The following is a 21,575-nucleotide window of genomic DNA, read 5'->3' as shown; positions in this document are numbered from 1 at the left end:
TAAAAGACATAAAAGCAGTGAAAGAATGTGTACAGCTGACTGGCAAACAGAGTTCATTACACAGTCAAAGTAACAAGCAAATTTCCTGCTTGTCCAAACTGTCTTCAGTTTAAAACTTGACAGCTTAGCTGTCGAAAAATGAACGGTAGTCTATGGCTTTGGTTACAAACTCATAAACTCTTGTTTTTGTATTACTGAAGATTTTTATGGTCTTGCTGCTCTTAAACACTTAACTCCATAAATGCATATACCTTAAAAACATCCCATGTTTATGCATCCAAACTGGAAGCATCTTGTCTTAGGAATGTCCATGCATTATAGTTGCCCTACTTTTTGTCAGACTTGTCTAGAGGCTGTGAAAGAACTCTTTCGATCCTCTCGGATATTTAGATGGACAGAACCTCTGCTATAAGTAGTTCCTGGCAGTTGTAAATCAATTCTCAAAAGACCTTTTTTTTCATCAGTATTTGTTTCTGATGGTTTGTATTCCTACTCTCCCCTTTACTCCCTATTGCCTCTTTGCAGAAAACCAGTGGGAACTGGTCTGTGTGATTGACTGTCCTTACTAACCTGAGACTGCTCCCTGTGTGTGCTGTTGTCCAGGCCTCATCTCAGCTGTTACCAAGTCTGGGAATGCAATAAAAAAAAAAAAAACAGGCAATTGGAAAGGATGTATTTTATAAATCGTGACATGTAATGTCATGCATGATGGAGAAATCTCTCAAGATGTTTGAGCAGACAGTGTTTACCTTCTGATAAATTACAGGCTTGTGCAGTTTTAGCACATGAATGATTTTCTTGGCTGGGTCCCAATCCAGGGAACACGTTCTCTTTCGTACTCTTGGAATGCAAACAGAACTGCCTGAGGTCTCAGGGTCTCAGCTGGTGCTAAGTCACCTGGATGTGGGCATTCTGATAACGAGAACTTGGTGCAGCCCCTGGCTCTGCTGAGGAGCAGGGGCATCCTGTGCACGTGGGGCTCACAGAGCTCGTCATCCCCGCTTTGACTTCAGTGCCCGGCCTGGCACAGCCTCTGTTCTCTGCTCTGATGATTTCAGCACTGCACAGTTGGCTTGTTTTCCTACAGCTCTTTGGCACCTCTAAGGTTACAGTAGCTCCTTGGGTTGTGCCAGTGCCATTGTGGCTCAAGACACAGAGGACCTTGATCCAAGACTTGAGCCTTCCGTGTGTGGAGCCTGACATTCCCCCCCCCTGGTGTGGTGGAGCAGGGAGAGGATGTCCTTCATCTCTTCACAGAGTTGGGACTTGCTGCATTTTCCCAACTGCGTTGGAGAGTTTTGTTCTTTGAGGTTTTGTTGTCACTGGGTGAAAAGGTTCTTCAGCTAGAGAAATTTGGGAGCTCCAGTGTTCTGGTCTTCCAAAATAATTTCCTCAAGTAGAGGTTAAAAGTACAACCACCACTGCCTGTTTTAGTGCGTCGAGATATGTTATGCCAGAAAGGTAAATGATTGTGAGGGGTCTTTTTCCCCTCTTCTGACACTTTTCCGTAGCTGTTCTGGGTGATTTCTCTGGAAATACAGTGAACAAGAAGCTGAGATGGTTCTAGTTGTGTCTCAGAAGGTGTTAAAGAGAAGGGCCTCAGAAGATACCAGAGTTGAGAGCTCCTAATTTCCTGTTTGGTACTCATCAAATGCAGAGACCCACCTTTAAATCTGTATAACAGGCACTGACTTTCAGGGAGACAGGAGTTTTGGAGATGAAGCCTCCTGCACCACTGGCTGCCTTTGGATCAGATAACTTCGGATCTATCAGAACTGGGGCTTTCATTTGAAGAAATTGTCTCTGTATCAGTGCCATCAGCTCAGCATTTCAAGAGTAACTACCAGTAACTCTTGCTGGGTGAGGTATTTGCATCTGGGATCCCTCCTTGTGGGACTGTCCAGACAGTTCTGGGATGGGGTTACTGCTGACAACATTGTAGCTGACTGCAGCACCTAGAGTAAAATGCTTTATGGTTTATATTTTATCTTATTTGTTACTCTTCCTCCTCCTTGGATCTTTCTCATTTGCTTTATAAAAGCTCCTTTTCAAGTTGATACCTGTAAACTGAGATGGTTTTGCTGCTGGGCCAGTTAAAAGGCATCTCAGCAACAGTGAAAATTAACCTAGTATAGGTAATTCTTTAGGAAAGGAGAAGAAAGTGCCACAGAGAACCTGAAACCTTGGAATTTGTCACTTAAGCTTCAGAAAGTGGTTAAGTGCTGCAATCTTTTAAAATGGGGTGACTGGCTTGCATTGCCTAATGTTGACAGGGTTTTTTTCTAATGTTATTCTCACATGTTGTTCTGTAAGTGTTTTACAGCTACATTATTAGGTCTTTTAGTAGAAAGAACTTGACTGGGAATTCTTACTTAGACATTTGTCTGGCAAATCCCAGACACTGCTAATGTACAGTAGAAGTCACTTAGACCATCCTGTTTCTATTCTGAAACCAAGCATTTGGACAAAGCTGTTGGGAAAACAGATTTATTACATGAGCACTGAACGTTCATCATGATACCCCTGGATTTTGTTGGCCAAAGTTTACCTTGTCCAACACTGTTTTGTTGGAGTCTTGAATAAGAATGAGCAGGTAAGAGCTGATAATTTGCTGGTGTCTTGTGACCTGACTGTTGTTGGGCTGGGTGGCATCGCCCAGGTTTGGAAAGGCATGTCCCTGTGGACAAGGGGACTCCTTGACATAAAGATTGATTGCTTGTGACAGGGCACTGCCCTGGGGGATAGCAGGAGCTGGGCAGCAGCCATAGGGGCTTTCCCTGAGATCTGCAGCTTTACAAGCAGGGCTCCTGCAGAATCCTGCTGGGGAGGGATCTTGAGAAGGTAACTCGGGCTGTCACCTTGCCCCAGGCAGCTTTTCTGCTCAGTCTGTTCAGTGGTCTGGGATGGCTTTAGGTCACTGGGGTTTGTCAGTGTTTCATGGAGTCCTGTAAATAAGAATCTGCTAGTCAGGAGTGAAAATGGAAAAGAGATCTTGGAGCTGTGGGCTGTGTGTTTTCCCCCCCTTTTTTTCCTCTTCTCTCCCTCCCCCCTCAGAAGCTGTGCATGTATTTGAAAACTCTTACAGTGTTACTTACCAGTTGTTTGTGTTTTGGGGGTTCTTTTCATTAGATTTAGACACACACTTAAAACATTTCTCTCACTATTTCCATAAAAACTCATAATTATTTACTGTTGTTTAGTTGCTGTGCATATTAGTTTTCTGGAGTTCTGTAATTGTTGTGTCTGGCTGCATTCAAACTGAACTGGAAAACACCATATTCTGTACTGGGAGGTGTGAAGGTGCAGGGTAGTCCCATGTTAAGTAAGAAGCTGGCCTCTGGAATCAATACCAGCATTTCCAGGTGCAGCTTTGAGCAGCTTCACAGACACTGGAGAACCTGAATGGATGTTCCCAGCAGTCATTTGTCTGGACTTGAGTAGAAAATTAGAGTAATTTATCCTAAGCAATAAAAGTCTGGGTTTGATCAATAGCAATCTCATCTCAACATGTACCTGTGTTTTATGTCTTAATTTCTCTTAATAAGAAGTTATCTGTTCTTAACAAGCAGTTTCTAAATGGTCTTTTTTTTCTTTATTTTTTTTTTCCAGTGTTGTGCAGGGCCATATTTCCCTTGCTTTACCCTGGCCAGCACGGTTTTGGATCTTGGCCCACTGCTTCCACCTGTGTCATGACACGTTTAAAAATGGGCATCCTGCTCCTTGTGGTGGATGCTGAGTTTAAACATTACTGCTCCACTGAGGAGCCAGAAGACGTTTTTCAGACAAATTGCCTGGCCCAATGGATTTAGTGGCAGACTGCTTAATGTCTTCAGCCCGCCGTGTCTTTCAGGGTGTGTCACATCAATTGGTAGCTGCAGCAGAAAGAATCAGTTGTGTGCAGCTGGAAAGCCAGAGCCCCAGTGCATGGCACTCAGGCTGTGCAGCAGTGCCTCTGCTCGCTGGAGATACAGGAAGAATGTTAACAGGTGTTGTTCTTTGCCTTGTATCTACCAGGAGATCAAGTTCAGGGACAACACGATAGGATGAGCCTTCCTGCTCGTGTCACAGGCTGTCTGTCCCCATGGGCCACCTTAACTAGCAAGGACTGTCCTTAACCTGGAAGGAAAGGGCAGGTTACAGTTCTGACAGACTCTGTGCAGCCTGGAGAACTAAAATTAGGTTCAGCCAAGAGGTTGGATTCCTCCTGTGGTTACATGTCTATATATAGGGTACCTGCTGGGTTCACTGCCTCTGTGCTTTGGTGGCCATTAAGAACTTTAGGAAGCTTCATTTGCATATTTGTAGCACTTCAGTGGCGAGAGCTGGGACAACATCAGTGAGTGTGTCACTTACAGATTTCTGCAGGGAGCTGCTTTGGTTTCTTCTTGCACCTAAATTTCGTGAAACTTTGGATTTTAAAACGTTACACTTGAGCGAATAATTCTGCCAGCACCACTTTGCCCACAGCTCTGGGGCTGAGCTCCGGGCCATGAAGGTCCTGCTTTGCAGTCATCAGTACACAGAACTTGCATGTGGCTACAAAACCAGGTGAAAATGGTTACAGCTGTGACTGCAGCTCAGAATGGTTAGCACATACAAATGTGCCCTGGCTGGCTGGCCCGTAGTTCGGTTCTTGGAATCCTGATATTCCGGGGTTTTGTGATGTAGGTGGAACAGAGGGGAGCATATTCCCTGCCTGGTGGTCTGGAGGCTGCATGTGTTGATGACCTGTTGATAACATTATGCATGCATTGGGTGCTGCTGATGGAAATGCTGCCCAGTTCAGGGGCAAGGGTGGGTGAGCACTTGGAGTGTAAAAAATGTGAGTACAGAGAGGAAATCCTGAATTTTGGTACTCAGGTGAGTAATGTCTGTCTTTTCTTTTGCCCTAGTTCCGGTCCAAAATTCAACAGTGCCATCAGAGGGAAGATTGGTCTGCCTCACAGCATCAAATTAAGGTTTCTGACTTCTCTCTACTTTTTATTACATCATTAATAGGTTTTGTTTAAAATCAGAGTGGTGTATTTGAAGGTTTTCTTCTAATCTTGTTTCTTTTTAGCAGACGTCGCTCCAGGAGCAAAAGTCCCTTCAGAAAAGACAAGAGCCCTGTTAGGTACGACTTTTTACATGTGTTGGGGTTTTTGTGTCCTAGTGAAGTTGGGAAAGTGATAGTGAAACAATGCATGGCTACTTGCTCTCCAGCTTACACTCAAAAGTGATGCTGGAATTCATTTAGACAGCCAGGAGAGGAGAGCATTGTTAATGCTGGTAATGAGATTATTCTCTTACATTAATACAGTTAAATTTAACCAATCTCGTTTTGTTTTTTAGTGACTAGCAAACTCTTACTGAGATAATTCAGTGTAAGTTTTTCTGGTGTATTCTCAGTGATTGCTATCTATATAATTAATATAAATACATATTCCATGACTGAAAACTTAGTCCAGGATCCAGCATGCTAATTCTGTCCTGTACTCGACCACAAGTCAGATTTTTATTTTTTAGATTTGAAGCTTCAACACCTTAGAAATGGTGTATCTAATTTCAGGTAGTGGTTGAGTATTGAAGTAAAATTATTCTAGTGCTTCTGGTATCAAGAACTTTTTTATGAGTTAACAAGCTGAACCTCTGAGGACTGGGAATTCCATTTGCATGGGTGTCAGCATTGCTTATGCAGTGGCTGCAGTGACTCTGAAGTGACTGGGTAGATGCCAGGTGTGAGTTTGCAAGGCCTGGTTGGCACTACTTGTGTGAGAGTTTGGACAGCCAGTCTGTGCCAGTTCACCCTGGAGGCCTCTCCTCTCATCTCTCACTGGGAGCTCCACAGTGGCCCTGGGACCATTTCTGGACAGCAGCAAAATGGCACCTCTGATTAGTTTGGACTCCTGTAGGTAAAATAGAATTTTTCAGGGATATTTAATGCTCACAATTGAAACAGGGTATTCAGTCATGTTACACAAACAAATACATTATCATATTAATATTAGGTATTCACTTCTTAACCCTGCCTTTTTTAAATATAGGAGGCATGTTTTTCACTAGCAGGCCAGGAAGTACTGATTATTTAGTGTTTGACATGCAGTCCAGAGATGAGTTAGCTTAATTCAGTTTATTTTTTAACTGAACTTTGCTCTTTGCAGAGAACCCATTGATAATCTTACCCCTGAAGAGAGGGATGCTCGAACAGTATTCTGCATGCAGTTGGCTGCAAGAATCCGACCAAGAGACCTGGAAGAATTTTTCTCTACAGTAGGGAAGGTAATTAATAGGGAAGTTAAAATGATTCTGACTTCTGACTCAAGCTGTTCTAGTAGAACTTGAGTACAGGATTGATAATTTTGGGAACTGTAAGCAAGTGGAGCTTCCTGTACCTGTGCAAAGGGGAGTGGATGATGATGAACATGAAAATGTAATTTCTCAGGAGTTCATTGTTCATATGATGTGATGCAAAACACGTCAGTTCAATTCTGATTCAAACAACTTAATTTTTCCGTATTTTCTGTCTTTTTCAGGCAGTTATAGTGTAACTTGAAAATTCATTTAACTTCTGATTTTGAAAAACTTTTGTCATACACTACATTTGACTTTGAACAGCAGCTTTAGTGCTCGCTTGCCTCTGGGATATGTTTGTTAAAGCTGTATGCTGCCATAGATTTCCAGCATAATTACAGAGCCATTGGCTTGGTAAATAATCACCTCATTATTGATACCTGTCAGGAACAGGCTGCATTAGGTTTTTTCCTTTATCTCTGAAGTGTTTCTGTCTCTTCTTGCCTTTCAGGTTCGTGACGTGCGAATGATTTCAGATAGAAATTCCAGGCGCTCCAAGGGAATCGCTTATGTTGAGTTTGTTGATGTTAGTTCAGTGCCCCTGGCAATAGGACTGACTGGACAGAGAGTCCTGGGTGTGCCCATCATAGTACAGGCATCACAGGTGAGGGGTTGTAAATCTCATTTTTGTTCAGTTTGAGTTATGCCTCTCGTGTCTTGCTGGGGAACTTAATGTTTGAAAGTTTGGTTACCATTGGTTTGGAAAACCTTAACAAGGATGAATATTTAATTATAAATAGACTTTTGTTTCCCTGATGACAGGCAAATTAAAGCAATCCAAAATGATATAAGTGCATTTTGAAGGTACAGATTTTAAGCAAGTAGTAGTAAAGAAATTTTAAAGGTTATATTGTGTATATTTTCCAGCATATGTAAAAACTGTTAATTTACTAGATACAAGCATGAAGTTGTTCAGTTTGAAGGCTTTTGGAATCTGTGTCTCTGTACTTGGTCATGGTCTTGGGTTTGGTAGATTTTCATTTAAAGTCTGATGGATAGTCTACAGATTATACAATAGCTTGTGGTTTTGTGGTGAACCTGCCTGGTTTTGATATGATAGATACATACTGCTCATGTTAGGGGTTTTTATGAAATTCTGACAAGAAGGTGAGTTTTTATTTTCTCCTTTTCTTAGGCAGAGAAAAACAGAGCAGCAGCAATGGCAAATAATCTGCAGAAGGGCAGTGCTGGTCCCATGAGGCTCTATGTGGGATCCTTACACTTCAACATAACTGAAGATATGCTTCGAGGAATCTTCGAGCCCTTTGGCAGGGTAAATGTTAATGTGGCATGTTGTGTCGTGGTAGTTTATCTGGAAAACCTTGATTAGTTGTGGAGCACTCACAGCTTCTGCAAATAATTCAGCTTCACACCCACGAAACATTTGTTCCTTTCTTGCACTGCTGCGCCCATAAACATTCCCAGGCTTTAGGTGCGTGGGTGGTGTTGGAGAACAGATGAGAACCCTGATTTCTGGTGGTGTCCAGTGAATTGGAATGGCAGGTCTTACAAAGGAAAGCTGAGAAGTACCTAAATTAAGGATCAGGGAAAAAAAAACCAACAAAACAACCAAACCAAAAACTCCCTACGTTGTATCTTCCTCCTGTGACCTGTAAATACCTTTCCCACTCGTGATTGTGAGTGAGGGCCCCTTTCACAGCATAAAGCACAGAATTGGGGCTGAGGTCTTGGGATATTTTACTATCTATCAGCTAATTTGCAGCATGGCAGTCAGATTTTTAGAGAGGATTATGGAAGTGAGCAGATCAAATCCAGACTTTTCCAGTGGAGCTACAATAACTGTTAGCCCTGCTGTGCCAAGGTACCTGGGGTAAAAGTTAGGTACTTAATGGGGAAAAAGAAGCCCATTAATGTTTGGGTTCTTTTCATACTGTCCTTGGGTATGAACCCTGCTTCATACATATGGTGGCAGTGCTTTTCACATGCATTATTCAAACCCAGTATGCCCATCCCTTTAAATCTCTTGTGCAAAACCCTGGAAAATTGCTCCAGTTGATTAGATTTTAATCCACATGGCTGCAGTTCTTGTTTGGTTTTATGTTTTCTCAAGGTCTGGCAGTAGCATTAAGGTAGTTTTAGGAGGGTTATGTGTAGACCTGTGAAGGTCTTTCCTTCTTATTCCATATATTCCAGTCCTTAACTCAGTTCTGTCTTACTTCTGTGTTGCTGCCTCTTCCAAACACTACTTTATGGCTCATGGATGACTCAGCACTGTGTTTTAAATTCAGTCACTGTAAACTTCTAGTTTACAAATACCAGTAATTATTAAAAATACAGAGCCCTTCCTTAAAGACCCTGGTCAATCATGCAAACTGTTTTACTAGTAAATCATGCAAACTGCTTTGCTAGTAAAACAGTTTCTCAGCAGGTGAGATGCATGACCAGGATGTTTCAGTGAGGATCTGATGTGTCTGTGTGCTCATGATCTGCTAGAATGTTGAATGAGGAATGTTGCACCCTTATGTTTACCTGTTCCTGCCTTAGTACTGGAGCACCTGTCTGGCTGTCTGTACACTAATTTTGACTTGAGGAAGGAATGAGAAACTGATAAAAACCCAATAAAAACAGTGGTTTCACATTCACATCTGTGTATCTGACAGGGCTGTTTCCACGTGGTGTTTTGGTATCTTGTGGGTTGTTCCAAAATGTCTGCTAATAAGTAGCTCTATTCTTATCCCTCAGATTGAAAGCATTCAGCTGATGATGGACAGTGAAACTGGACGCTCAAAAGGATATGGATTCATCACGGTATGATGGCATTGCCAGCTCTCTCAGGCCCTTTCTGAGTGTAACCTCATGCAGTAGTGATGTATATATAGAGCTTTATCACGTAGATGTAGAGAGCAATCTGCTGTATATACACCTTATCAATCCACATTGCTGTTGTATCCAGGTAGCAGCTACTCTGTTGCTCCTTTATCTCTGTCAGGTCCCATTTTAGAAGTGTCATGTAGAGGACACACAGCACTGCCCCTTTTCTTTGTTTCTGCCACTTGTGTGGGTATTGTGGGTGAACAGTGGACGTGTTTAGGTGGGAATAGTTTCCTTTGGAGTCAGTGCCTGGGAAAGCAAATGCTGCCTTCTGCAGGCAAAGACGCTGGTAAAGACTGGCTTTTTTCACAGTTGTGAAAATGATGGAATTTGAGCTTTTTGTGGGACATAAAACTTTAGAAGGTGAAACTTTCAGTTGAAAACGTCTCTCCTCTTTGCCCTCAGGTACACAATTTTGTGAACTTGAGTTTCTTGACTGACCTGGCAATTTGTCATGGGGACAAAAGTCTCGGCTGGGACCTCTGGCACTTGGACACAAATGAAACCAAACTAACTATATAGTTCAGACTTGACGGTTTTAACACTGATAAAATGTTTGTATGTTTGTTTTGATGTTTCACAGCATAAAGCAGAACATCTGTTAGGAATAACCAGTAAATACCATGGCAGTTGTAAGGTTACAAAGAAAGTGACTGTCACTCTTTCAAGAGAACTGCAGGCCAAGACTTCTGTTGATTGCAGTATCTAGATGCTGTAGCTTGAACTATAATGATGTTTAAATACATTACCTGAATATGAGACAGTAAATACCAAAATCTGTGTGTTTGGTTTCGATTAAAAATACAGAACATATTTAAGCTTGTTGCTGTTATCGTAAAGAGTTTGTGTTTCTGTAATTGTGGATATTGCATACAGTAGAAGTGTTGCTGAATCCTGTAGGCAGTATTACTGAATTTCCCATTTTCCAATCTACAGTTCTCAGACTCTGAGTGTGCCAAAAAGGCCTTGGAACAACTGAATGGATTTGAGCTGGCTGGGAGGCCGATGAAAGTGGGCCATGTCACTGAGCGTACCGATGCTTCCAGTGCCAGCTCCTTCTTGGACAGCGATGAGCTGGAGCGGACTGGAATTGACTTGGGAACAACTGGTCGCCTTCAGCTGATGGCAAGACTTGCAGAAGGTGTGTGTGATGTTCAGTAGGAAATGTGCAAAAAATACACAAGTTTGCAGAGTTTGAATTAACCTCCCCCACAGAACTTGGGATAGATGCATGAAATGGTTTCTCTAGTCTTTTGACAACACTAAGATGTCTGATCCTTGTGTTAGTGCATCCCTGACTGAGTGGCAGTGCCTGCTCATGGTCACTGTGTTGTGTTGCAGGTACTGGTTTGCAGATTCCCCCAGCTGCACAGCAGGCTCTGCAGATGAGCGGCTCTTTGGCCTTTGGAGCTGTGACAGGTAAGAAGTGATGGCCTATTTATTTTTCAGAATTACTTTATGCTTTATTATTCTGTGCTTAGAGGTACTTTAATATGTTTTGTGATCTTTTAAAATGAAAACACAGGTATTGCAGCGTGTTTTGCACACTGTAAAATGCTGCAACTCCGTAAGCAGATAACCAGGGACAGTGTATCTATCACAGTTGGGATGGCTGTGATTCACTTTGCAGGATTCTTGCAAATCTGTTGTAGTTCACCTGATTCATCCCAAGCCTTCATCTCTAACAGTACTATTCTGTGTGCTAATGGGGACTTGTAAGTTCTACTGCACTGGAAATGTTGACTGCTAACGATGGCAGGCCCAGATTTGAAGGGCATTGCCCCCTATGAAAAGCCTGAGCTGTTCCAGGGGCAAGGAAGTTGTGGGGACTTGATGGGGGCCGTGTCCCCAGGGTGGCAGTGCAGTGTTAGATACACCCAGTGTGTGTCCTGGGAGGAAGGACACTGCATGTCGGGAGACGTGCTGCTTGGATTTGGCTGGAGCTGTCGGTGTGTTGTGCAGGTGGGTATGCTGGAGTGAGGCTGAGGATGGGATTGCTGCTGCTGATTCTTACTGGCCTGAACAGTGGTCTTCAGGACTAGAGCAGTGAGTAACCTCCCACAGGAGATCAGGGTTTCTTCATTTTGTTACCTTTGATTAATACTAAGAACAGAGAACATTCAACTGTCATAGCAGTAGAAAAGACTCAGTGTCACAAATAACTAAATGCTGGAACATGTGAGAAAGTAGCAAAGAATAGTTGGCATTGCTGTGTTTGCCTTCCAGCAGAGTTTGTGACAGAAGGGATTCAGACTTAATAAGATAGGCCTGGATCGTGTTACTGAAGGTCAGGTGCAGTCCTGTGAAGAGCACACATGTAAAGCTTTAGACAGCTGCTAAAAGAATATAATAGGATTGTTCTAGAGATGTGCCCTTGAAAGGAAAAGAACTGGCTAGTGAAAGGAAAATGTTGGCTGTCTGTTAGAGAAGAAAAGGATGAGAAAGGCACAGAGGTAAGGGAAAAGTGTTCCTAGACCAGAAAGAGAAGGAAAGGTCACTGCTACTGAAGTCAGATTGCTGTTAATGCAGGTGATACAGTGGAAACAGGTGTAGGCAATTAGAAATGAGAGGAGTATTTAAAAAAAAACCAATCCTTTCCCCACCCCCATTTGAAACAAGCAAGGCCAAAAAATCTCACCAAGCTCACCAAATGAAGAATATGGCCAGAAATGTCTGATGCAGAACTTTTCAGATAGGTGGAATCAGCGTGAGACAACCTGGCTCAGAAATAAATGATAAGGCTGAATACAGGTGTTTGAAGAAGGTGCATGTTGAGCAACTGTAGAAATGAAAGTGGTAGGGGTAGCACTGTTTATTCCACTGGTATTGTACAAAAGGAATAATGCAGACATGTGCAAATTGAAGTAACTTTGGAAAAAGATAAAGCTTTTTACTGCTATAGAGTCATGAGGTATCCCCGAAGTGAGATTTGGTTATGGATTAAAGATCTCTTTACTCTTGTTAGAGAAAATTACTACCAGGAATTATGTCATTGTGGGAGACTTTAACTTCCCTGATACAGATTGGAGAAGAATTGCTAGTAATAATGGTGGGGCCCAGATATTCCTGGATGTGATATCCGACAAATTTCTTCATCAAACACTCACTGACTCATGAAGAGGGGATGCTATTTTAAACTCATTTGGGTAAGTAATGAAGATGTTATGGATGAGAATAGAAATGACCATTGACTTGAGGGATCATGAGTTGCTCATGTTTAAATGAAAGGATAAACAAACAGGTCTGTAACTAAGGCTTGTGATTTCAAAAGCAATGGTTGAAGAAACAAGGCAATAAAGTCATCTGGTCTGAGCAAATCGGGGTGTTTGAACAGGCAGGATGTGAGGAGTTCTTCTGTTCCACATTCTAATGCTGTACTGGGTCTGTATGACACAGAAAGAAGAAAAAACCCCATTAAAAATGGGCTCCACACTGAACCTGGGGGATTAACTACCTCAAAGAAATAAGGAATAAGCACACAGCCTATGAAGAATAGGAGAAAGGATTAACAACAAAAGAATATTTTTAGATTGGGAAACAGATACAAAGAGATTTATCTGCCAACAGTCAGACTGAGCTAGACATTGTAAAATACATGAAAGGACAGATGGAGGTTTACAACTCTTGGAGAACAAAAACAAAGCAGGGCTCAGGTGAATGAAAAACTGTTCCCAGGGTGTTTCTAAAAGTATCTCATTGCCTCAAGTTTTTAGTGGGTACACTGGTCATAAAGGTTGGAATTTGAGGAGGGTAGGCTAGGAATATGTAGTAAAATAAAAAAATAGAAATTAAAAAAAATATATATATTCCCAAGGTAGAAGCAAAGCTAGAAGAGCTGAATTTAAACAGTTCAGAGGAGTTCCCACTCCCATGAAATGAGTGAGGGAATAGATGTGTGAAACATGAGATCTCATCTCTGGTATTGTCCGTAAGCATTTACAGTGTGATGTTGTGTATAGCTGGAACATCTAACTCTATCTGTATGGGAGGAAAATGCCATCTGGCCAGATTCTGGTCCTGTTACTGTCTTGACTTCACTCCTGCAGAAGTCACACTGAAGAGAGGGGTAAACTGGAGAATATTATGAAAGTGTAGCATCCTGTCAGAGGAACTGCATCTCAAGGCTCACAGTCCCTGGCAGAGGAGCAGGAGCAGAGCTCTTCTCACTGAGCTCTGGCAGGTTACTATGCCAGAGAAGTGGGGAGTACAGGGGGTGTAAAGAAGCTGGCTCAGAGGATTTTTTGCAGGTGAAAGCTGGGAAGGTGAGAGGCTGCTGTTGAAGCCAGAATTCAGGTGTTGGGCTTATCTTGTTTAGCACTTAGATGAAAAACCACAGTGAAGAGTAGGGGTGAGGTGAGTGAGCACAGAGGTGCTGTCAGTAAGAGTTATTGGGGTGTTGTATATTGTTCACCTCTTTGGGGTTAAATCACATTCCAGTTATGTAGCCTGGGAGATGAGCAGTGAAGGGTTGCCCAGGAGGAGGAAAATACCTAAATGCTGCAGTTTGGGTGACAGGTATGAGGCAGCTGATGCCTTGTAAGGGTCAGCTGTGCTCCTGCAGGCAGCACACCCAGCACCTGAGACAAGCTACACAGCCAGGAACAGCTCTGATCAGCCACCCTCAGCAGGGTTCAGCCAAACTCAGGCAGCTCAAGAATCAGTTTTACAGGAGGCCTGACAACTTGACCATTATTCCCGCAGGAAAAGGAATGAAAGCTGAATAGTTGGAGCTGTGTACCCTGTTCTCTGTCTGAACATGTGAAACTTATAATATTCAGCCTATAGAGCATTCCTCTAATGCTTTCTGGGGCAAAGTATTCCATTCTGGTGGAAGGAGCTGTCTGTTTTTGGAAGATTGGGAAGGTGTGCTGCCAAAGAAGGTTATCTAGGTGTTACCATATGGAACCTCTGCTTGGTCTCTGTTCTCTTACAGTCATGGCTTGGGATGCTGGGCATTACTGGGCAGGCTTTGGCCTATTTAAAGCCATCTGGATTTCAAAATAAACACACAACTTGGTTTTGTGTTAAGACACAAAGTGTTTGGTAGGTGTTTCTGTATTTCTGCTGTCCCCTGTGCACTGAGCATGTACTCCCATCAGGCCAAAGAGGTTATATACACAGAACACACTGGAAAAGTTACTTAGATCTGAACTCAAAAGATGTGTTAATTTTAGTTGCCACATATTATTTAAAACTACATGTAGGGAAAGAGTTGACAGTAAAGAGAGACAGTGAATTTCTGAATTGTGAGTGATTTTAGAAGCGAGAGGAAAGGACCATTCTTCAGTCACGAGCAACAAAAGAATTCAGTGAGCTGATGAAAGATCTGGTGAACAGCAGGTTCTGTTTCAGAGTGGTAGATAATTAACTGATAAACCTGTTGCACAAGACAGGGGCAGCTGATTTTTTCCTGTGTTTACAGCTGTTCTGGCTCTTGGCCCTGGCCAGACTTTGCACTGGTGGTATGTGCAGCTTTGGTGCAGGAATTCTGGAGCGTTCGGCTCTGGAGCCCCAGCTGACCCAGCTGGACGTGATGTGCTGTGCAGTTGGGTCACAGTTGCAGAGGGAGAGTGTCTGTCCTCTAAAGTGAGGGAGTTCAGAGGTTTTAAACACCTTTGTTTTCAAACAGGTATGAGAATTAATGAGGTCATTAGTTACAGATTGGCCAAATCCTTGTAGTTTCTGCAGAGAATACAGGCTAAAATAGCCTTTGCTGTTACGATACTTCTCCCTCTATGAGGTGAGGTTTTCTTTGTGTTCAGATCTGGATGGAAAAGATGCCAAACTCAGCCAGCTCTTGTTACAGCTTGGCCTGCAGAGCTTGCTCCTTCCAGTCTTGCTTTTCAGTATGTGTTCTTTGGAAGGCACTTGAGGAAGATAAAGAGAAAAATTCACTCCTCTTGGTTCTCCAGTGTTGTTGAGGAGGGTTTATTAGAAAGGCAAAATTATGTTTGCACCTGATGCCCTCGGGTGTTTCCAGGTCAGCTTGGAAGCTTGCTTGGTGTCCGTCACTGTGCTGCTCTCTAAACCAGTGAATTAAGATGATGGTTTACTTCAGTCTTCTCACTCCTCGTGTCTGTGCTAAAGGGAAATTACTGAAGGGGCTCATGCTTACAGTTCTTGAATTCTGAATTTTCTGTTGAGGTAGACGTTGAGTGTTGTCATGGCTAGAAAGTCTGCATTTGTTTGCTCCCATCATTTCAAATTAGGACAGCTGAATGTTGCTAAACAAGTAAGTAGTGTTTCCTAGGCAAATTAAATGTTCTCAGCTCTTAGAAAATGTTTTGAGTTTGAAAAGTACCAAAGGTTCTTTTGTCATTATGACATCTGTATGGAAAGATAGTGGGTGAAATACCACCTTATTCTACTCAGAATGAAATTTGACAACTGCTTTGAGAATGTCAGGTTTCTGTAGCTGTGCCTAACTGCTTTCTGTTAATAAAGATGTCAGACCTCTATTGCCTGTCAGAATTGCTGTAATTGTTTTCTCCTGGAAATGAATTGTAAAGAGTTGAAGCAGAGCAAAGGCAAGGAGAGGGGGGTACATTGAATTAAAGGACATGTCCTTTGAAGGTGTTGTTTCTCTGGGACATCCACTGACCTTTGTGGTCATGGAATCTTGTCAAGTGCAGAATGGCCCAGCTGAGGAGCTGAAATCAGTGAAACCACTCACAGCTAGAGAGGAACTGTGAGAGTGGGTTGAGGCACTGGAATAAGCTCTTAACCACAGAAGTACAAGCTAAACAACCTGGCTGGCAGGCAGAGATGGTACCAAACATACTAATTAACTTCTCTGTATTTTTCTTTAGATTTACAAACGAGACTGTCTCAGCAGAATGAAGGTAAACTAGTGTTTGATGTGAGTTGTAATTAGTAGGTCCTGTTGCAGATGGCTGTAAGTGAAATGCTTGTGGTGCAGAGTTTGCCCACACTGAGGCCTTTTTATTCTGTAGATGTCTGTGGGGAGTCATCTGTGATTGATTTTGGAGTGGAAATTCTTTGTAGCATTTCCTCTGGGTTGGGAACATTCCTAACACGTGTTAGGCCAAGAAAACATGTGGGGTGGTGGTTGTGGGTTTAGGTGTGGCTGGGGGGTTCTCCTTGCTTAGAGGGGTCATTTGGGAATCAGGAGCTGGAGTTACTGTCTGAGTTGTTCATTATCTGACTGCACAACCCTAAATGTGTGCAGTGCAGGGGGAGAGGGCCATTATTCCAGCTCCACACTCCCTGTGGAAGGGCACCTGTGGGACAGTGTTTGATATGTGTATTTCCATGAGGAGCAGCAAGAAAGGACAAGCAGGAAGTTCATAGTTACAGGGAAGGAGTACAGATCTATCCTACAGTTAAACATTCATAATTTTTGTTGTCAAACGTTACCTATAATCTGCATTTTCAAGGGACAGAAGTGCAGATGCACTTTTGAACCATAATTGAAGGTGCTTAAAACAGGTTTGAGAATTCACCAAGGTCTCTGTCCCTTACTGTGTCAGCTGGAGAGGTGCCACTCTCCTGAGCTTCCATGAGGAGCAAAACATTAAAGGTGCTGCTGGCATACAACTCAGGCAGACCTTTCAGATGCAGGTGAAGATGCATGTGTCTCTGCCTTTTAATGTTTAATTGGAAAATCTGCCAAAATCAATGTACAGGGTTATCTTTTCACTTTTCATCTTCAACCGTGGTTCACACATGCTGGTGTTGGTATTGATCAGTGTAAATGGATCTATCATTGGTACTGTCTCGTTGTGAATTTTGCTTTCCTGCCTTCAGTTTCTGTTTAGTCAGAACTGTTTCTGCTGTGGCTGAATGCTGGGATTGTAAACAGATAGGAGATGCTCATTTAAGCTACAGCTATGCATGGTGGGTTCCTAGATATGTAACTGGTATTTTTTTTTCCATTGCAACAGTTCTGGCTGCAGCTGCTTCTGTACAACCACTTGCAACACAGTGCTTCCAGCTTTCCAACATGTTTAATCCTCAAACGTAAGTGATTTGTCGCTGTGTGGCATTTGTTGATGACTGTGACGTGTGAGAAGGGAGTGTGTTTGATGGGTTTGGGCTGGATTGTGTCTGAGTGATATCTCTGTCCTGTTTTTCTTACCCCCCATGCAGTGAAGAAGAAGCTGGCTGGGACACAGAAATTAAAGATGATGTGATTGAGGAATGTAACAAACATGGAGGAGTTATCCACATCTATGTAGACAAAAACTCAGCTCAGGTATGCCTGGTTCTGGGGGACACTGAGCAGCTCTCAGCAGTTCTGTTGCTTTATTTCCTCTAGAGGGAGCATTGCAAATACGGAGTTTTTTCCCTAAACTGAACCAAAATTTCTTGAAGCAACTTTGCAGTTTGTCCAGGGTGTTGGTGTTCCCTCCTTGTGAATCACTGAGTGTAACTGCTGTGGGTATGAGCAGTTTGCTGCTGCTCTTGCAGATGTACCCAGCTGAAGTTCTGTGGCTGAAGAGTAGTGACCACTCCAGGCCTTTGGCTTTTCTCCTAAGCTCTGCATTTCCCCCAAGTCAGGGACTTCCAGTTTGCTCTTCCTGGACAGCCCAGGTTTCACAGGGGGCCCCTCCTGCAGCAGAATGGGGGTGTGCAGGAAAGGGGAGCCTCATCCCAGGCTGGGGAACAGTTGTGGTCACTGGTGATGTTAAAACCTGCAGGGGGACAGTCTGAGGGCCTGGAGCTAGAACGGAATTCCAGATTCATACCTGCATCTTACACAGGTGAATGTATTTTTCTTCATTGTGTTGACAGAATCCCCAGGTTTAGTTACCTCTTCCCTGTATTTCAGCTCTTAGAATACATAAACTTTGGAAGGTCTGTAAATAAATTTGGTCATTTGGAACCCCTTTTATAAAGAATTCACAGCCCAGACTGAAGTTCAGTTTTCGGATGGTCTGACAGGCTGATTTCTACCCTTCAGGCCCTGCAGGTGTCCTGTTGTGTTCCATGCCTGGAACCCATCCTGCTGTCCCAGCCTGTTTAGGTGGGGTTGTTCTGCCCTGGTGATGCACTTGGCACTCCCTGAGCATTGCTGTCACTGTGCAGCTGCCACAGTGTCACCTGAAACACTTTCCCAGGGGCTGCAGGGGGTTCAGGTGGGAGCTACTGTGTCCCTGGCACCTTGTAATCTTCAAGATCACTGCTGTGTTGGACTGTTGGGAGGCAGAAACCTTTCCCAGTGTGTGTCTGTTACTGAGAGATCACTGTTCTCTGACAGATAAAAAGACCCAGTCAGCAGTCCAGAACACCCCCCCAAGGGCAATAACTAAACACCAAACAAAAAACTCATCACACAACCCCCTCAAAAATGCACCAGCCCTCAGTATACCTCACATATGTTCTGAGCACATGGAGCTGCAATTCTATTTTACATTAGCAAGTGGATTTAAAAGAACAAATTACAGCTACTGTGTCATGAGTTAAATGTTTCATAAAAAACAAAAGCTGTTTTGTTACAGTAGCGATGACCCAGATATAAAACACCCACAGATATTTAAAAATACTGGATGTGAACCCAAGTTCCCTTGTGCTGTTCTGTTTTGCAGGCTGAGATTCTGAGCACGTTCAGGGCTCTGTCCCAGCCAGAGTGGCACACTGAGGCTGTCAGGGCTCGTGTGCTGCACTGGGGGGTCAAGGGAAACCACGGCTTTGTGCTGCTGTCCCTCATTTTGGGGTTTGGGCAGCCTGGGTGCCTTTGCAGGAGGGGGCTGAGAGCAGAGCTGTGTGTTCATTGCTTAGTGCCTTCATCAGCAGCCCCCGAGCAAGGAATGAGCCAGATCAGTGGGAAGAGTTAGTAGAGGCTGGCAAAGGCTGCTACAGGGAAGTCTGTTTCTTAATATATTATTGTCCTGAAAAACCTCTTTCAGCTAGAATCTGATCTGGTTCAGGAATTACTGATGGTGGTCTATTTTTAAGCAGGCAGCCAGAAAAATGCCACACATTACTGTGGGCATCTGTGTGTCTCGGAGTTGTTGGATGTGATTGTTGGAGTTCTCCGGATTAGGGAGGCACAGTGCTTAATTTACAGATGGGAAACTCCAGGTATCTCTGGCCAAGAGATCAGTCTGTCCTTCACCTTGGGGACCATCTCAGGCTCTCTGCCCTGCTGGGATGGGGTTTTCCCTTTGCCTCAGTCCTCCTTCAAGTAAAGATGCTGAAGTTCACGTAGGAGAATTGTTACAGTATCAGTCTCCCTTGAAGTGCTGCATGTCCTTCCTGGCCTGGGGAATGGGGAGTGCTGGTCCTTGTGGAATGGGGCTGGAAGCTTGGCCTGGGGAGAGAGGGACCTGTGGCTGAGGTCAGTGGCTCCCAGCCCCTGGGGCAGCCACGCCCCGTGTGCTGTTCTCTTTCACAGCCTTCAGGGCCCCCCCTCTAGAGGGCTCTCAGGAGCCCCCCAGGGCTCGGTGAGAGCGGATCAAGTGCACCTTTGAGCTGTCTTGGGAAATCCTGCTTAGAGAGATGTGCTGCCCTAACTGTTCCCGTGGGGCGGTGCCTGTGGGGACACTGCCCCCTTCCCCGTGTTCCTCCTGTCTGGGTGTGGCCAGGGGCTGGCTGGGGCACAGCCATGGACGTGTCCCCTCCTCACCGGCTGCCTCCTCGTGTCTCACAGGGCAATGTGTACGTCAAGTGTCCCTCGATCGCCGCTGCCATCGCGGCCGTCAACGCGCTGCACGGGAGGTGGTTTGCAGGTGGGTGTTTCACCCTCTCACCCCTACGCTCCTCAGCCCTGGCAGAAGTGCCCAGTGACTGATGGTAGTTTTTGTTTGCTCCTGTGCCCAGGTAAAATGATCACAGCGGCGTATGTACCTCTCCCAACGTACCACAGCCTTTTCCCAGACTCCATGACTGCAACCCAACTACTGGTTCCCGTTCGACGATGAAGATTAATTTAGTCAGTTTTGTACATAGGTATTTTTTGGAGGAAGATTGAGTTATCTTTTATTTAGATAAAACTAAAGGAAAGGATTTAATGTCATTTTGTGTACACTTCCTGCTACCTTTAAAAATAAAACGAAGTAAGCAGAAATGCAGTGTGTTCATTCTCCCTAACTAGCATTTCCACTGTATACAAAGCTGTTGACTTCTTGTTCTGCCTTGTAATTCTTGTACATTGACTAAGGTGATCCGTAGGAACTGAGAAGTAGCTCATAGATAACAAGTTCTCTGTAAAAGGCAGATGGGACATAATGACATTTTTAATGTTTCACGAGCCTTTCTTTTAATGCAGCGAAGACGTTTTACATTTCACTAAATGTGGGTGATCTGCTCAAGGGTAATATCACAGAGAGACTGGATGAAGGGACACATTTAGTGTTTTGTACAAATGGAAAATCCAAAAGGCTACTGAAAGCTGACTGCGGACAGCTACTCAGCTTGCTTTGTGCTGAATAATCGGTAAGAATAGAAGGATTGAAGGGTTTTATTTCTTGATGGTAACTTTTGATTAATGTATCTGTAAAAGTTTCTTTGTAAATACTGTGAGGTGTGTCTAAGTTTCCAAACAAAACGATCTCTGCATTTCCAGAGGAGTTTCCACGTGTGCAGTGAGGCAGAGCTGACAGATTCCAGCCAAGGCTGAAAAGGGGTAGGAAATACAGAAACGTGTTTTGTTCTGGTTGCATATAATCTTTGCTCTTTTTAAGCTCTGTGAGCTCTGAAATATATTTTTGGGTTACTTCAGTGTGTTTGACAAGACAGCTTGATATTTCTATCAAACAAAGACTTTCATATTGCAACAATCTTTGTAAGAACCACTCAAATAAAATTCTCTTAAAAAGGCCTTCATGAAGCTTTATTTCTCTGTTCTCCCACTGTGACTTAAGCAGTGTGTGCTGAGGCCTGCAGTGAGTGATGGGTGCTGTGCAAGGGCAGATGTCAGGGATACCACTGCAGATACCCCAGCTGTGGTTGCTGAGGACTGGGCACAGCTCTCACCCTCCTCAGGCCCGCTGGAAGTTCATTGCAGAGCTGCCTTCCTCCTGCCCACCTCCACTCCACCATTCACAACTGGGTGAGAGTCCTGCAGTTGGAGGAATCTCGGCTTTCACTGCTTTCTGCAGGGAGCCTCCCTGTGCTTTGCTCTTCCTACCCCTGTCCTGCCTTCCTGGCCTTTTTAACCACTCCCAAAAACTGGCCAGAGGAGAGTACTGAGTGAGAAGATTCCTCCTGCTGGGGGAAGGTGAGGCAGGCGCTGCAGGGATCCTGCTGCTGTTCCCAGAGCACTGGTGGGATGAGCTGCTCTCCAGCAGGGCTGGTGTGGCTGTGCCTGAGCTGCAGAGGGGCGAGGGACTGTCCCCAGCACTCCCGGAACTGGGAGCAGGTGACGGGGGGAGCACAGGGGTGGGGAGGGGCCAGGAACACCCTGCAGGAGGGTCTGGGGTTTGTGACACAGCTGCTCTCTGGCTGTGCTG

General features: G+C 44.0%; 1 protein-coding gene across 12 annotated transcripts in view; it reads left to right on the top strand.

Moving 5' to 3' along the window:
- Nucleotides 1-20,944, top strand: part of RBM39 (RNA binding motif protein 39) — a 28,969-nt gene extending 8,025 nt beyond the window's left edge. For 5 of the 12 annotated variants that reach the window (XM_050313434.1, XM_050313436.1, XM_050313438.1 and 2 more), the window contains 14 exons: nucleotides 3,610-3,986; nucleotides 4,893-4,958; nucleotides 5,060-5,113; nucleotides 6,141-6,258; nucleotides 6,782-6,934; nucleotides 7,466-7,603; nucleotides 9,034-9,099; nucleotides 10,099-10,303; nucleotides 10,504-10,581; nucleotides 15,972-16,004; nucleotides 17,067-17,142; nucleotides 17,272-17,377; nucleotides 19,775-19,853; nucleotides 19,945-20,944. In XM_050313434.1, coding sequence (XP_050169391.1) covers nucleotides 3,730-3,986; nucleotides 4,893-4,958; nucleotides 5,060-5,113; nucleotides 6,141-6,258; nucleotides 6,782-6,934; nucleotides 7,466-7,603; nucleotides 9,034-9,099; nucleotides 10,099-10,303; nucleotides 10,504-10,581; nucleotides 15,972-16,004; nucleotides 17,067-17,142; nucleotides 17,272-17,377; nucleotides 19,775-19,853; nucleotides 19,945-20,045 — 1,530 coding nt within the window. In that variant the 5' untranslated portion in view covers nucleotides 3,610-3,729 and the 3' untranslated portion in view covers nucleotides 20,046-20,944. Of the gene's footprint in view, nucleotides 1-3,609; nucleotides 3,987-4,892; nucleotides 4,959-5,059; nucleotides 5,114-6,140; nucleotides 6,259-6,781; nucleotides 6,935-7,465; nucleotides 7,604-9,033; nucleotides 9,100-10,098; nucleotides 10,304-10,503; nucleotides 10,582-12,127; nucleotides 16,005-17,066; nucleotides 17,143-17,271; nucleotides 17,378-19,774; nucleotides 19,854-19,944 lie in introns of those variants that run through there. The other 7 variants (XM_050313439.1, XM_050313433.1, XM_050313432.1 and 4 more) reach the window with 7 other exon arrangements.
- Nucleotides 20,945-21,575: the final 631 nt, after the last annotated feature.

Source organism: Myiozetetes cayanensis, unplaced genomic scaffold (genome assembly GCF_022539395.1).
Source record: "Myiozetetes cayanensis isolate MyiCay16 unplaced genomic scaffold, myiCay2020 scf19, whole genome shotgun sequence".
In the NCBI taxonomy this organism is placed as follows: domain Eukaryota; kingdom Metazoa; phylum Chordata; class Aves; order Passeriformes; family Tyrannidae; genus Myiozetetes; species Myiozetetes cayanensis.
The sequence above is the reverse complement of the archived record's forward strand: the minus strand, read 5'-3'. Positions and strand labels throughout refer to the sequence as shown.